The sequence below is a fragment of the Dioscorea cayenensis genome, chromosome 5 (assembly GCF_009730915.1).
Source record: "Dioscorea cayenensis subsp. rotundata cultivar TDr96_F1 chromosome 5, TDr96_F1_v2_PseudoChromosome.rev07_lg8_w22 25.fasta, whole genome shotgun sequence".
NCBI classification, from domain to species: Eukaryota; Viridiplantae; Streptophyta; class Magnoliopsida; order Dioscoreales; family Dioscoreaceae; genus Dioscorea; species Dioscorea cayenensis.
The window spans coordinates 4,510,934-4,523,290 of record NC_052475.1 but is presented as its reverse complement, the minus strand read 5'-3'; the positions used below and the strand labels follow the sequence as shown (position 1 = coordinate 4,523,290).

At 34.3% G+C, this 12,357-nt stretch overlaps 2 protein-coding genes across 2 annotated transcripts; one reads left to right on the top strand and one right to left on the bottom strand.

Annotated features, from left to right (window-relative positions):
- The first annotated feature begins 590 nt into the window (after nucleotides 1-590).
- Nucleotides 591-6,443, top strand: LOC120261396 (queuine tRNA-ribosyltransferase accessory subunit 2-like). Its single transcript, XM_039269275.1, has 10 exons — nucleotides 591-816; nucleotides 1,541-1,715; nucleotides 1,792-1,950; nucleotides 2,465-2,561; nucleotides 3,522-3,592; nucleotides 4,573-4,624; nucleotides 5,400-5,448; nucleotides 5,528-5,665; nucleotides 5,859-5,978; nucleotides 6,070-6,443. Exons 1-10 carry the CDS (start codon nucleotides 620-622, stop codon nucleotides 6,224-6,226), a joined length of 1,215 nt encoding a protein of 404 aa, XP_039125209.1. The 5' UTR covers nucleotides 591-619; the 3' UTR covers nucleotides 6,227-6,443.
- Nucleotides 6,337-10,651, bottom strand: LOC120261397. The gene is made up of 10 exons (XM_039269276.1): nucleotides 10,311-10,651; nucleotides 9,871-9,909; nucleotides 9,562-9,685; nucleotides 9,139-9,200; nucleotides 8,832-8,899; nucleotides 8,392-8,441; nucleotides 7,683-7,752; nucleotides 6,863-6,986; nucleotides 6,681-6,797; nucleotides 6,337-6,602 (listed from the first exon to the last, which is right to left on the bottom strand). Exons 1-10 carry the CDS (start codon nucleotides 10,596-10,598, stop codon nucleotides 6,516-6,518), a joined length of 1,029 nt encoding a protein of 342 aa, XP_039125210.1. The 5' UTR covers nucleotides 10,599-10,651; the 3' UTR covers nucleotides 6,337-6,515.
- Between the last annotated feature and the right edge of the window lie 1,706 nt (nucleotides 10,652-12,357).

Below are 12,357 nucleotides of genomic sequence, written 5' to 3'. Positions count from 1 at the left end.
TTGTATTATATTGCTTGCAATGAATGGGTCGATAAATTATTTTTATTGAAAAAATTGGGGGAAAAATATGTAATAGCCTCTTCGAAATACATATTTTCTATTTTTATTCACTATTTTAATTTACATACATAGTCTAACACATTTATTTATAAATCTACAAAATATGTCATTCATTAGTTATTATGGCTGACATTAGAAACATGAAAATCAATTTTTTTTTTATAAACAATATGAAATTCTCACTTGCATATATTTTTCTTCATTACCATTTGCTTAAATAATCTAAAAGTCAAAATACCTCAATTAAAAAATGATCTTTAATTTTACTATAGACCTCTCCAATTTACTTAATTTATAAAAAAATTATTTATATATTTAGAAAACCAACTATTTATAAATTTACATATAACCATAAGCGCAGGTCGCCCTACTAGTAATATAATTACTTTCAGAGGTTGAAACGTAAAAATAAAATAAAATAAAATAAATAAAAAAATCTTCATTAATATTTATTTTTCTTATCGGATCCTTTGCTGAAATACCCGAATCCGTTTTCAATAAAAATCCGAGAATAAAGCTCTGGTGGAAGCGCCAAAAGAAGAGCGAGAGCAGCCGGAGAATGAGGTTCACAGTGACGAGAAGCTGCGGCGGCGCGCGCGCCAGCGTGCTCTACGCTGGCAACTGGCCGAGCCCGCTGGAGACCCCTGCGCTGCTTCTCTTGACTCGCAAGGGTCTTCCTACGTTCATCTCTCGCGATCTCCTTGCTTCTCTTCCCCTCCCTGATTCTCTCCTCCTCCACTCCAGCCCTCTCCATTTGTAAGCTTTTCTCTTTGTTCTTGTTTCTTTATCTTTGTTTTGCTCATCAACTCTGTCTGTGGATGTATGCTCTATATGTTCGGTGAAATGCTGTACTTTGTTTGAGCAATCACTTGTGGAGGCAGCATGCCCACAGGGTGTTTGGTGAAATGCCAAAGGCGATATATGAACTTATATTGTAGTTATTAAGCACCCATGTTGGCCTTGTTTGGCTAAAAGATGTGAACTTGAAGAGTATGTCTTGTTGAATTTTCCGTTATAGACTATAGCCTCGTTTGTGTTGTTGAGCCATGAGTTCTCGTTATAATCTTGTTTTTTACGCACCCATGTCAACCTTAGATGTCAGAAATCTATAAAGAGATGTAGACTTAAAGAGTATCTCTCATTGAACTTTCCAATGTAGGAGTGTATCCTATTCTGTGTTTTTTAGCTATGAGTTCTGGTGGTAAACTTGTTTGAATAAAAGATGTGAACTTGAAGAGTATCTATTATTGAATTCTCCAATGTATGGTTTGGTGTCATTCATGGTTTTGGGTCCTGATTTCTGGTTGTAAGCTTGTTTATTATGCCCTTATCTTAACCTTAGATGTCAGAAACCTATGAAAAAAACACAAACTTGGAGAGTATTCCTTGTTGAATTCTCCAATGTAGAGTATAATTTTGCTTGTGTTTTCGGGCCATGAGTTCTTGTTGTAATGTTGTTTGACTAGATTTTGATTTGCAGTTATGATTGCCCACCGCCACTTAGTATTTTGAATGTTGGAGGGTTGCATCAGATGCTGGGATTGCATGATCATGTCTTTGTAGCATCACCTAGGGATTGTGTTGAGTGCCTTCCGGAGAGTGATAGTGCCAACAAGCTTGGAGCTTCTTTCGAGACTCCCACGGGTCGTCGACATGTAAACATGAAGTTGGCTTGGATTCATTTCTTGTTCTGTTGGACAAGTTAAAACTATTCAGTATTTTTGTCTTCAGATTAGCCCTGCAAAGTACATGGAACTGATATCTTCCCAGAAGCCCAATCTTTGGGCTAGTCTTGCTGATGAAGTGCCGGCTTGGGTTCCTGAGAAGAGAAATAAGACTTCTGTGGATCGAACACTTCGTTGGCTTGATGATTGTCTTGCTCTTGACCCGGTAAGCCATTTAAGTTTATTTCTCTCTGTGAACATTTCAACGTTTTGTTCATTTATATATATGCCCAAACTAGTTGTGTTTCTTTTGTGATATCCATATAAGATGAGTAGAACCATTGGAACTCTATGGAGATACAAAAATTAATGTTGTTTCTCCCTTCTATAGCCTTTCAAATTTTACTTTTAATTTTTTAAAAGCATTTTTTTCTTCCTTTGTGTCATTTTAGCATCTTAAGTGTATTTTTTCCATCAGATTCACCTCCAGAGAGTCCGATGGACAAAGTCTAATTCTTCATCTTTATAGTGAGTCATTTGCTGTATGATTATAGCAACAAACATTCCACTTGAGTTAGATTATTCAATGATTAATTTCTTGTTCCCATTTGCCAACATCACCGTGCTGTTATCATCACTTGAAGTAATTTGTTCAATTTTTTTGCGAACACTATCCGCTTGTTTATTCTGCTGATGTATATGTTTCTCTGTTCGGATTTTTTTGTATTTCTCAAATTCAGGCCAGTGGATCTTCTATGTTAGGATCTATTGTAGGGGGTACCAGCAAGCAGGAACGGGAACGTTGCGCTACTGAAGTGTCTAAGAGAAATGTTGCAGGTGACAAGTGTTCTTGCTATTGTCTTAATTACATTTGTACGTGAAAATATTTATATGAAATGTAATTCAGTATTTTTTGCTAATATGCATAAGATTGTTGAATGGTGTCACCTTTCGTCTTAATAAAATTCACCTTCTATAAACTAGCTGTACTTGGCGAGATATATTAGCCACCAAATCAGTTCCAAAAGTAGATATAGTAGCACTGCTAGGAACCCAAATTGCCCATTTCTTTTAATCTGTCTTCTATCATTTGTGCTCCATATGCAGATAACCATTGGGAGGAAAACAAAATTATCAAGAAAATATGGCCAGAAAATTTTATTATAAATTGGTTGTTTTACCATGCTTAATGCAAGCATAAATAAACGCAATATATAAATCCAGAAAAATGAGTTAATATTGAGATGGCTGGAGGTGACACCATTCACAATAAAATTCCCACATAGGAAAAATTAGCACATCATAGCAAGAGCAAGATTTCTAAGAAAAAATTTATCTGGTGAAAATTAAACTAGAGTTGTTCCAGAAGATGCAAAAAAGATTAAGCCACATATAAGGATAAACTATTTTTCTCTCATCACCAAGTAATTGCTGGAGGACTATTATTCCCTCATTTAACCAAGTGATTGATGAAGCCACACAGCATATATTTCTCTCTTGCTTGTGTAAGACATGCAACACTAAAGCTTTACAATTTCCAGACTACTAAATGGGAGCATTTTTTGATAGTTACCCATCCAGAAGCTCAACTTCTGAAGCACATCTACTCTAAGCATTTGTTTAAGAATTTGATGAATGCAAAGAATCTTTTCATCTATGAACTAACAAAGATTTATAACTTATCCTGCTCCTTGGGTTTTTGAACAACATTAACTGTTCTTTTTCTTGCTTACATTCTCTTTAGTTGAGTCTGGTTGGTGGTTCAATTACTCAGCTATTCGCGGGTAATGTTTTTAGGTTTCTGGATTGGAGGTTTTGGACTTGGAGAAAATATGGAAGAGCGTCCATCTTTGCTTAATGCAGTTATTGTGAGTGACTTTCCCAATGCAAGCTTCTATAATATGAAACTTAGATATATTGCTTAATATTTCAAAGGGGTTTAAACTTGAGCTGATTTATCAATTTTCTGGTGAGCTGATAGTTTGTAATTGTCCATGTAATATTTGATAAACGTAAATGAAATTGAAGGACATGGCATACATCTACAAAAAAATCCTCCATCAGTTTCCTGGAAATCTTGCTTCTGCTATGATGTGCGATATTCTTCTTCTTTAGTATTAAATGATTACAGATGCTATATTTAATGAGCTGTAAATAATTATTTTGTAGATATAATATACTTAGTTACAATATTTCTCATTTTATGATATATTTGTATTGTCTTTTTGTTACAGAAGGATAACATTGTATTGATACTAACAATGCTTGTATTTAGTTATTTTATTGATGCATTTAATCTTTAACTTTTAGAACAATTAATTGTCTCATTATGAGCTAGCCTCAATTGAACCACTGGCTGTACTTCTACAACTTGAAAATTTTTTTTTTTCACTTCCCTCAATTGCCCAGTCTTTAAATGACAACTATGAAGAATTATGTTTTGAAATTCTGAACAATGGTTTTATTTTATTTTATTTTTGGTGGGTGCCATATTGTTAATGTTATTACTTAATCAGTGTTACCACATTCATGTTACTCCATTGATCCAGTATGATAATACTTGCACTTTAATGAGTTTGTTAGTTGTGTTCCATGGCTTTTTCGTTGCTGGGTGTTCCATGCATTCATATCCTTACCCTGCTATGCTTTTGACAATTGTATCTTTTTGGTTGCATCTATCTCTATGATGCGCTTGTTTTAACTTTTACATTGGGCATTCCTTAGGAATTTGAGAAGTATGTTGATCTAGCTTCTTGGTTTGTTAACGTCTTTTATTTATATATTGATCTAGTGAAGCAATGTCTTTAGCTTCTTGGTTTGTTAACGTCTTTTTTTTTATATATTTCAGGATAGCTTGCCAGAGCAAAAATTGCGGATGATATCTGGATTTGGCCTCCCAGGTATATATATCGTACAAAACACTCGTCAAAACATCATTAAGAAAGGAGTAATGCTTATTAGGTATCACAATTTGAGGATTGTATATTACACCTGCAAGGCAATGTTTAACTGCTATTAGTTCTTGTGCAAACAAGTCTTCTCTTTTCTTTATTAATTTTTCTACTCTGTTAATGATGATCCACAAACCAAAAAGGTGCAAACATAGATTATTTATGTTGCTGCTCAGTTAAAGATGATTCATGAACCAAAAGGTGCAAACAGTACAACATCTAGTGTCCTCTATGCGATATTATTAGCTGATTAAACAATCCCCCACCCCACACAAACACAACCAACTATTTTTACACTCCTCTGGCATTCTTATTTTCAGTATTTCTGTGATTTCTTGGTTTCATTTGCCACAATAGTTGGTTTCTTCTATTACTGCAGTGATACATTTCAGATTTCTTAATCATTTTATTTATCAGCTTTATTCTATTTAAGCGAAAGCCATAGCAGTCATTAGTCAACAGAAACTTTTGCTTTCATGTATCTATCTAAACATATTTTGCAAGAACCTGATTGAAATCCAATCAATCAAGCTTCAGTGATACAGGAAGCCCCATTGATATCTAGAATCCTTTGCCTAATGAACCACAAACAGTAAGCTTTTTCATTTGCTCTCCTGGTCTTCTCTACTTTGCTGAACTTCCTTTCCGTAACTCATAAATAATGTAAGAGTACCACTATATGTTGACAATCATAGCACATTCATGTTGTTTATCCCCCTTATAGAGGAGGTCTTGCAGGGTGTTGCGGCTGGTATTGATCTCTTTGACTCCACGTAAGCGCACACCATTCTTTTAGTGTATTTTTCCCATTGTCTATTACATGAACGTATTAACCTGCAAGCACAATTTCAGGTATGTTTACCATCTTACTGCTGGTGGATTTGCTCTTGTATTTCCACTTGACAACATGGAAAAAGGTGCCTTCGATTCACAGCTTAGTGATATAGGCAGCGATGGTACAAAGATTAATCTACGAGCAACAATTTACAGGTGTGTGATTTCAAGCAGCATCTTCTCAATCTGATCGCTTTCAGCACTTTTTTTCATGTACAAGTGTTGAACCTGTCATTCATATATTCTGAATGTATCAAGATTCATCATTCTCAAGTTGAAAAATTTTTAAATCAGTGATTTCTATAAAAACTAAAAATCTCATCATCATGATATGAATTTTTTCTTACAGGAAAGACACCTCTGCGATTGTCAGCAATTGTCAATGTTTTACATGCCAGAATCACACTCGTGCTTACATCAATCATCTGCTCAATGTTCATGAAATGCTCGCCCAAATCCTGCTCGAAATGTAAACATGTTTTTATTTAGCGTTTTTTACTTATTTCCATTTCGATATTTCGACGTGTCAAACTAATTTTTTTCTTTCAAACAATGTGCAGACACAACACACACCATTACCTAGAGTTTTTCCGCTCTATAAGGGAAGCAATCAAGTGTAATAGCTTTGATGTGTTCCACCGGAGATTCATTAAGGGCAGGCGTGCCCATCTAACTTCAGCCATTGCTGCTTCAGAACACGAAGTCGTTCCAGCATAAATAAACCATGACAAACACCTTATAAACTGAATTATAGTTTCACGGCCTGAATTTTTCAAACTGAAGTAACTATTTGGCAGTAAATGTAATTCTTACAATGCTTTAATTCAGGTCTTGAGTTTGTATCTTTTCAGTCTTCTTGAATTATCAAATGTAAGAATGATTTGCCACTGAGCTTTTATGTGATACAAATGCAGAATTAGTTTGATATATAAAACCTTGGTGTTTTGATGTTATAAAATAACAGAGAAGAAAATATGTACATTTATCAGCTTAAACAAACTACTTATCAGAATATTCCTGAAATAAATACTGATAAAATCCTCTTATAGTCTCCCATCCGAACACCCGTGTTTGGGTCCACAAGATACGGCACCTGAAACACATAAATAAAAATTACTGGTTACCATTTTCCTTCTTGAAGTATCTTTATTGACGTTCTTTCAAGTATTACCTCTTTCGAACTTGATAACCTGATGAGCAATTCAGATTTAGCCGACCCTTGTCCCACATTATGGACAATGTAAGGAAGTTCGAGTTCGCAGAGTGCTTCACGAACTATCCTAGCATACTGCACAGCAAGACTGTGTCATGCCGCAATGTAGGTGATCTAAAGTAATAACTTTAAAAACTCACTGGATTATTTTCATATGAGAAAAGTTCTATCTTTTGTTCAGGCAGCTTCTTTGCTGCTCGGTCCCAAATTGTCATCCCTCTGCCTGCTCGGAGAAGAGTCGGTACCCATCCTGTTAATAATGTGCTGCAATATTATAATTACAACAAATTCAGAAACAGTATAAGATTTCATATTCATGAAATGAACAAGCTATCATCATACAATTACTAACTGCAGTGAACATAACAATGTTTCAGTTCTTTTGATTTAAACAAGAGTTTTACCGCCCAAGCATTTCTTGCCACTCACATTCATTATTTGTCCATCAAACAACTCAGGTTTACTCAGAAAATTAATCTAAATTGTGGAAGCATCTCCAACAAACTTTGGCTTTATATCTATCAAGAATTTGAGATGATAATCAGTGTTATGTTCCTAAAGTTTGGCATTGGTTTCTTATAGCCACAGAATAAATGCACTTAACTATACCAAAAAAAACTCACATCAATCGCTGATAGGAAAAAGTGTTCATTTCACTTCAAAAATTAAATAACATTTTAAAAAAAAAAAATAGAAAATAAAACTGCACACCTTTTCTATTTAGGAACTATTCCTTCTTCCTTCAAGCACCAAAAATTAATATAGAGTTTAGGGACTAAAAATGCATTTTCAACTAAATATAAAACATTAAATATATATTATCATTTCTGCTGGGAATTGGACTGTAGATTGCCATAAATTATTTAAGAAACATATCTTTTGCAAAACAAAGAATAAAATTTAATTTTTAGTATCAATACCAAGTGATCTCCAAAAACCACTGGCAAGAAGCCATAGTACCTCTCTAAGAGCCCAGAAGATGGTTGTCTTCCTTGACCATACCGCTGGAAAAGGTACTTAACAATATCCCCTATAATGGTGGGAAAAATTGGATATCAGTTACGTAACAAAATACTTACACAAAAATACTTACAATAAATTTAATGCAACATGATCTTAATCATAAGATTTATTTAAAATACGTTTTATTGAGAACTCATAAGAAAAATGATATCTTCCAAGGTTTAGATTTTAGGTGGAAAACCCACTCTACACTCCATCTGAGGATCACTGAAATTTCGATCATTGCATAGTTAAATGAGCTTTGTTCAAGGGACATTCTTGCTAATAACACTGCAAACTAAGCGCAAAGAGGACTTTAACTAATTATGCATAATAATAATTATAGACTTAGGCATCTGAACAATAATGTTTGTCAAATTAAAATAGAAAAAGAAATGATGGTCAGGTAAATGGATAATAACAACCTCAAGCTCTGAGGAGCAGGAAGCTATTGCATATAATATAACATATATGTGGCTACAGTAGAGCTCAATAGAATGGCCATCACTTAAATCTACAAGGTTTGCAAAGAGAACTTTCAACAGAGAAACCTATCTCTAGTAAAGAAATTTTAAACAATCATGACAAAATAAATAATGCCCGACAACTCTACACATTCAACTAAAAGCTTTGAAGAATTAGAACATAAAATAGCTTGATCAGTTACCGCTTTCGTACAATGAGACACCAGTGTTTAAGTCAATCATGAAAGGAAACCTGCAGTGTAATATTTCAGAATCTAATTAGGGTCGCACCTTTGTGAAACAACAATATATACAAAAAATTAATTGGAATTTAATGAATCATAGAAAACCATATTTGTCTTTCCTATTACGTAAGCATATGAGCCATCTATCACTTCATACAAAGTTACAAAGAACGACACAATAATCAAATGGCCAGAAGAAATTAAAAATTAATTTGTCTTATGGACAGAGAGATACAAGCATTACTATGTTTTGATATATTCAATCTAAATAGCAACAGATATGATAGTCAGTAAGATATCCTTCGCTAAAAATAAAGACCACCGACATGCAGCAACATAGTTTATAATTCCAACACCAAGAAAAACATTCACTTGGCAAACTTGATAAAAATACTCACTGCTCCTTCCCGCCAATCTCACGGACTATAGTTCTATGTCTCAAGGATCCTTTAGGGCAAGGAAATACCTGGACGTTAATCAAGCATTAATTCAGATATATGAAACCTAAAAACCTATGTTTTTGATCATTAAAAGTTATATACTACGAATCTGGAAACTCAATGTGAGAGTTCCTTTTAACTCACATTATGAGACGGAAAAATTCTAAATGCAAATTTGTAATGCATAAAAACTGTCTGTCTTCTGGGCATTACTTGCCAAAGGAAGAAAAAGACTGATCAATTGATAGATCCAGTGCTTGTGTACCTCAGCAGAAAGATCTAGCTCAGTCATTGCCTCTCGAACTCTCCTGCAAAAGGGGCATGCCTCTGTTTCCAAACAAAATTTCCAAAAATTTCTTATTGTGAATCATAAACCCTCATGGTGGGAGGGCTCCCAAAACAAAGATGGTAAATAATTGTTCACAAACCAAAAAGAGTGCAATGAAACATATGAAGAAGCATGTCATATGAAATTTGGCAAATGAAAGGTTTTCTTATTATTGAAAGTTCTGCTGGTGAGAGCTATTGAACTGTCCATCTTAATTATATGTAAAAATGACTTTTGGAGTGTGGAGGAGAGAGGAAATTCTCATTAGGATCAAGTAGGCAACACAGTAAAAGGAAAATTTAGAGAAAGATTTGATAAAAAATATGTAATTCCTCTCTGTGATCAAAACAAGAAAATTACCAAATTCATACAGTTGTAAGTATGGTGAAGGATTTATTGTTGGTTCTTCACTGTACGAGCTACTGACTAAAGATTTCGATCCCCAAGGAAGTCTTGCAAAACTAGATAACGAAGATGTCACAACCTGTTGAAGGGGAAAAACACAATAAAGTCTCTCACATTCAAGTAGAAGCTAATGAGGTTACTACTTCAGTTTTTATTTGGCAATGGATGTTAACTACAGCATACAAAGAACCAATAACACAACAAAGATAAGATTCCAAATTTCTTATGCCACAAAACATAAGGACCCCTAATCAGAGAATGTACCTCAAAAACTTCATTTCGTTCTTGAGAAGGATCACCGCCCTGTTGTGAACAAAACAACATAGATTTTAATTTCCAAATAGCATTGAAAATCCCTCTTTGAACAACAGATTCTATAAACATCTCAAGAGCAACAACTAACAAGCTTTCCAGTGACAGACATACCAAGACTTCAAAGAAGTATACTTACATCCAAGTTCTAACATTGCATAGATAATTAACTTCTCTCCCTTTCTTACAAGACAAGAACAAGAACAATTACCTGCCTCCAATATCAACAGAAACAATACATTTCAAAGTATTGGACTCAAGATAAACAATGACAGCCATCACCAAACCAATAAAATCAACCAATACATAGAAATCAGTAAAATTAGAAAGAAAGCATTCAACGACACAAAATCATGTAAGTAGACATATAAATGAAGCAAATGAATCCTTACACCAAAGAACTTGAGAAGAGGGCATAGGACAGAAAGGAAGCTGCTTGATGGAGTTGCCACACTTGTAGCATCCCCTTGAACAGATTGGGAGCTTTGGTTGGCATCAGTATCACTTCTGGCAAAGTTTGTATGGAACCTGGTTCTGGATGGGAGATGATTACCTCTTGTGGAGAACAACAAGTTTCCAGATGAGAAGTTGAGGGTGGAGATGGGGAGGTGAGTGGATTGGTGATGAAGAGAGTGTGGGAAGTGGGAAGGAAGAGAAGAACAAGGTGCCATCCAAACCATCAAGCTCGGAAGCTCCTCCAATGGCAGAACACACAACCAGGATTTCTCAGGCCAAAAAGATTGATTTTTTTATGGGAATGATTTAACTATTTTATAAATTTGTATTAAATTAATTAAAGAAAATTATTTTTTGATCCCCAGAAGTTTGAAATTTCAATTTTTGTTACCCAGTAAAACTTCCGCTTGTAATTTTTATTATTTTCTGGTTAAATGGAAAATTATCATCATGTATAATACCCTAATTAGTCTCTCTACTTTTCTTTCTCTTCTTTTTTGATCCCTCTACTCAGAAATACACCCCACTAATCCTACTACTCTTGAAAATGACCAAATTTAGTCCATCTACCTCTAATCTCTTCTCATCTAGTCTCTCTACTCTTGAAAAATACAACTAATAATTGGTCTATTTTAGAGTAGAAGGACTAAGTAGAATTATTTTCAAGAGTAGAGAGACTAAAAAAAGAGAAAAAAATAAAGAGACCAATTCAGATATTACTCCTAGCTAATATTGCACATTGCAATTAATAAATATATATTTTTTTAAAAAATTACTAATCAGATCATATTGTTAATTTATGTATTTTTAATAAAATTCAAATAATCTCGAACTACGATCATGACATAATGATTAGAATTAAAGTATAGGTTTAATTAAAAAAATTTTGGGGTAAATATAAAAAAAAAATTACTTTTCAAATTAGTCATTGTAGAAAATTTAAATTTTAAAACAGTTAAAAATTAGAAAAAATTTAAAAACAATTAGCAAGTAATTAAATTTATATTAATATCAATTTTTCTATATATTTTTTTAACAAAGATGACAAGCGCAACTATAGTATTTCTACAATATTCTATGGTTTTACATAATATATTGTCCATCAAGGGATTCGACTCTGAGGGATTCGACTCTAAGTTTGCTTATTTATACTTTAAAGGTTTAATTCCATATATGATCCCTCTAAGTAGATCAAGTTACCCTTTTAATCCTCTTATTTCAATTTGGCCATGGAAAGTCCTATTATTTCAATTGAGAAATCACAATCGATACTTTAATGGAGGTTAGTTTTCCCATGAAAAATTGCTGAAGTGGCCTTTTCTCTTATGAAAATATTATAAAAAACAAACTAAAACTAATTAAGTGAGTAATGGAAGCTGAAATTTGACACTACCTATGTCGAGTTTCCTAGTATCAATGGCAAGCATGTCATCGTCATTCTGGGAAGCATAGTCTCCTCTTTGGTAACCAATCTTGACTCCACCGGTATCAACTTGAAAAGCGGCGATCTTATTAACTCTTTGGATCGAGTTCTATGACCATGGCGTTCTTTGGGTTTTCATCTCCTACTCCACCATTTTCCCTTCCGTCCCTACTCTCTAATTTCCCGTCGATCATTCCCAATTCATCCATGATTCCATGTCCGTTGGCTTCTCCAATTCTACTCAAGGCAGCATCGAGATTCACATTATCTAATGGTGGACATTCTCTTCTTCTCCGGCTCTGTCGCCACCTTCGCTATTGGTTATTTCTTCCACTCCAACTATTACTTCACCACCACTTTCATTCGCCCCTTTAATGTCAATCTCCATTGTCTAGAGTCTAAAGAATAATGGAATGATGATGATTACGACCTCATCATCCTGCCAAAGCAACCACCTTAGCCACCAAGGTCCAACGACGATGGCCGAAGTAGCAACATACGACCTTTTTATGGTAGCTTCTTGTGCTGACGTCACATTCTGGGGCTTCGCATGAAGATCA

Bases quoted from the DNA above. Each gene is read 5' to 3' on its own strand.
- LOC120261396 (XM_039269275.1), top strand. From the start codon at position 620: ATGAGGTTCACAGTGACGAGAAGCTGCGGCGGCGCGCGCGCCAGCGTG. The intron at 817-1,540 runs GTAAGCTTTTCT...TTTGATTTGCAG, and splicing joins CACTCCAGCCCTCTCCATTT to TTATGATTGCCCACCGCCAC. The intron at 4,625-5,399 runs GTATATATATCG...TCCCCCTTATAG, and splicing joins ATCTGGATTTGGCCTCCCAG to AGGAGGTCTTGCAGGGTGTT.
- LOC120261397 (XM_039269276.1), bottom strand. From the start codon at position 10,598: ATGGTTTGGATGGCACCTTGTTCTTCTCTTCCTTCCCACTTCCCACAC. The intron at 9,686-9,870 runs GTACATTCTCTG...CCCCTTCAACAG, and splicing joins AACGAAATGAAGTTTTTGAG to GTTGTGACATCTTCGTTATC. The intron at 8,442-8,831 runs GTGAGTATTTTT...ATTACACTGCAG, and splicing joins GAGATTGGCGGGAAGGAGCA to GTTTCCTTTCATGATTGACT.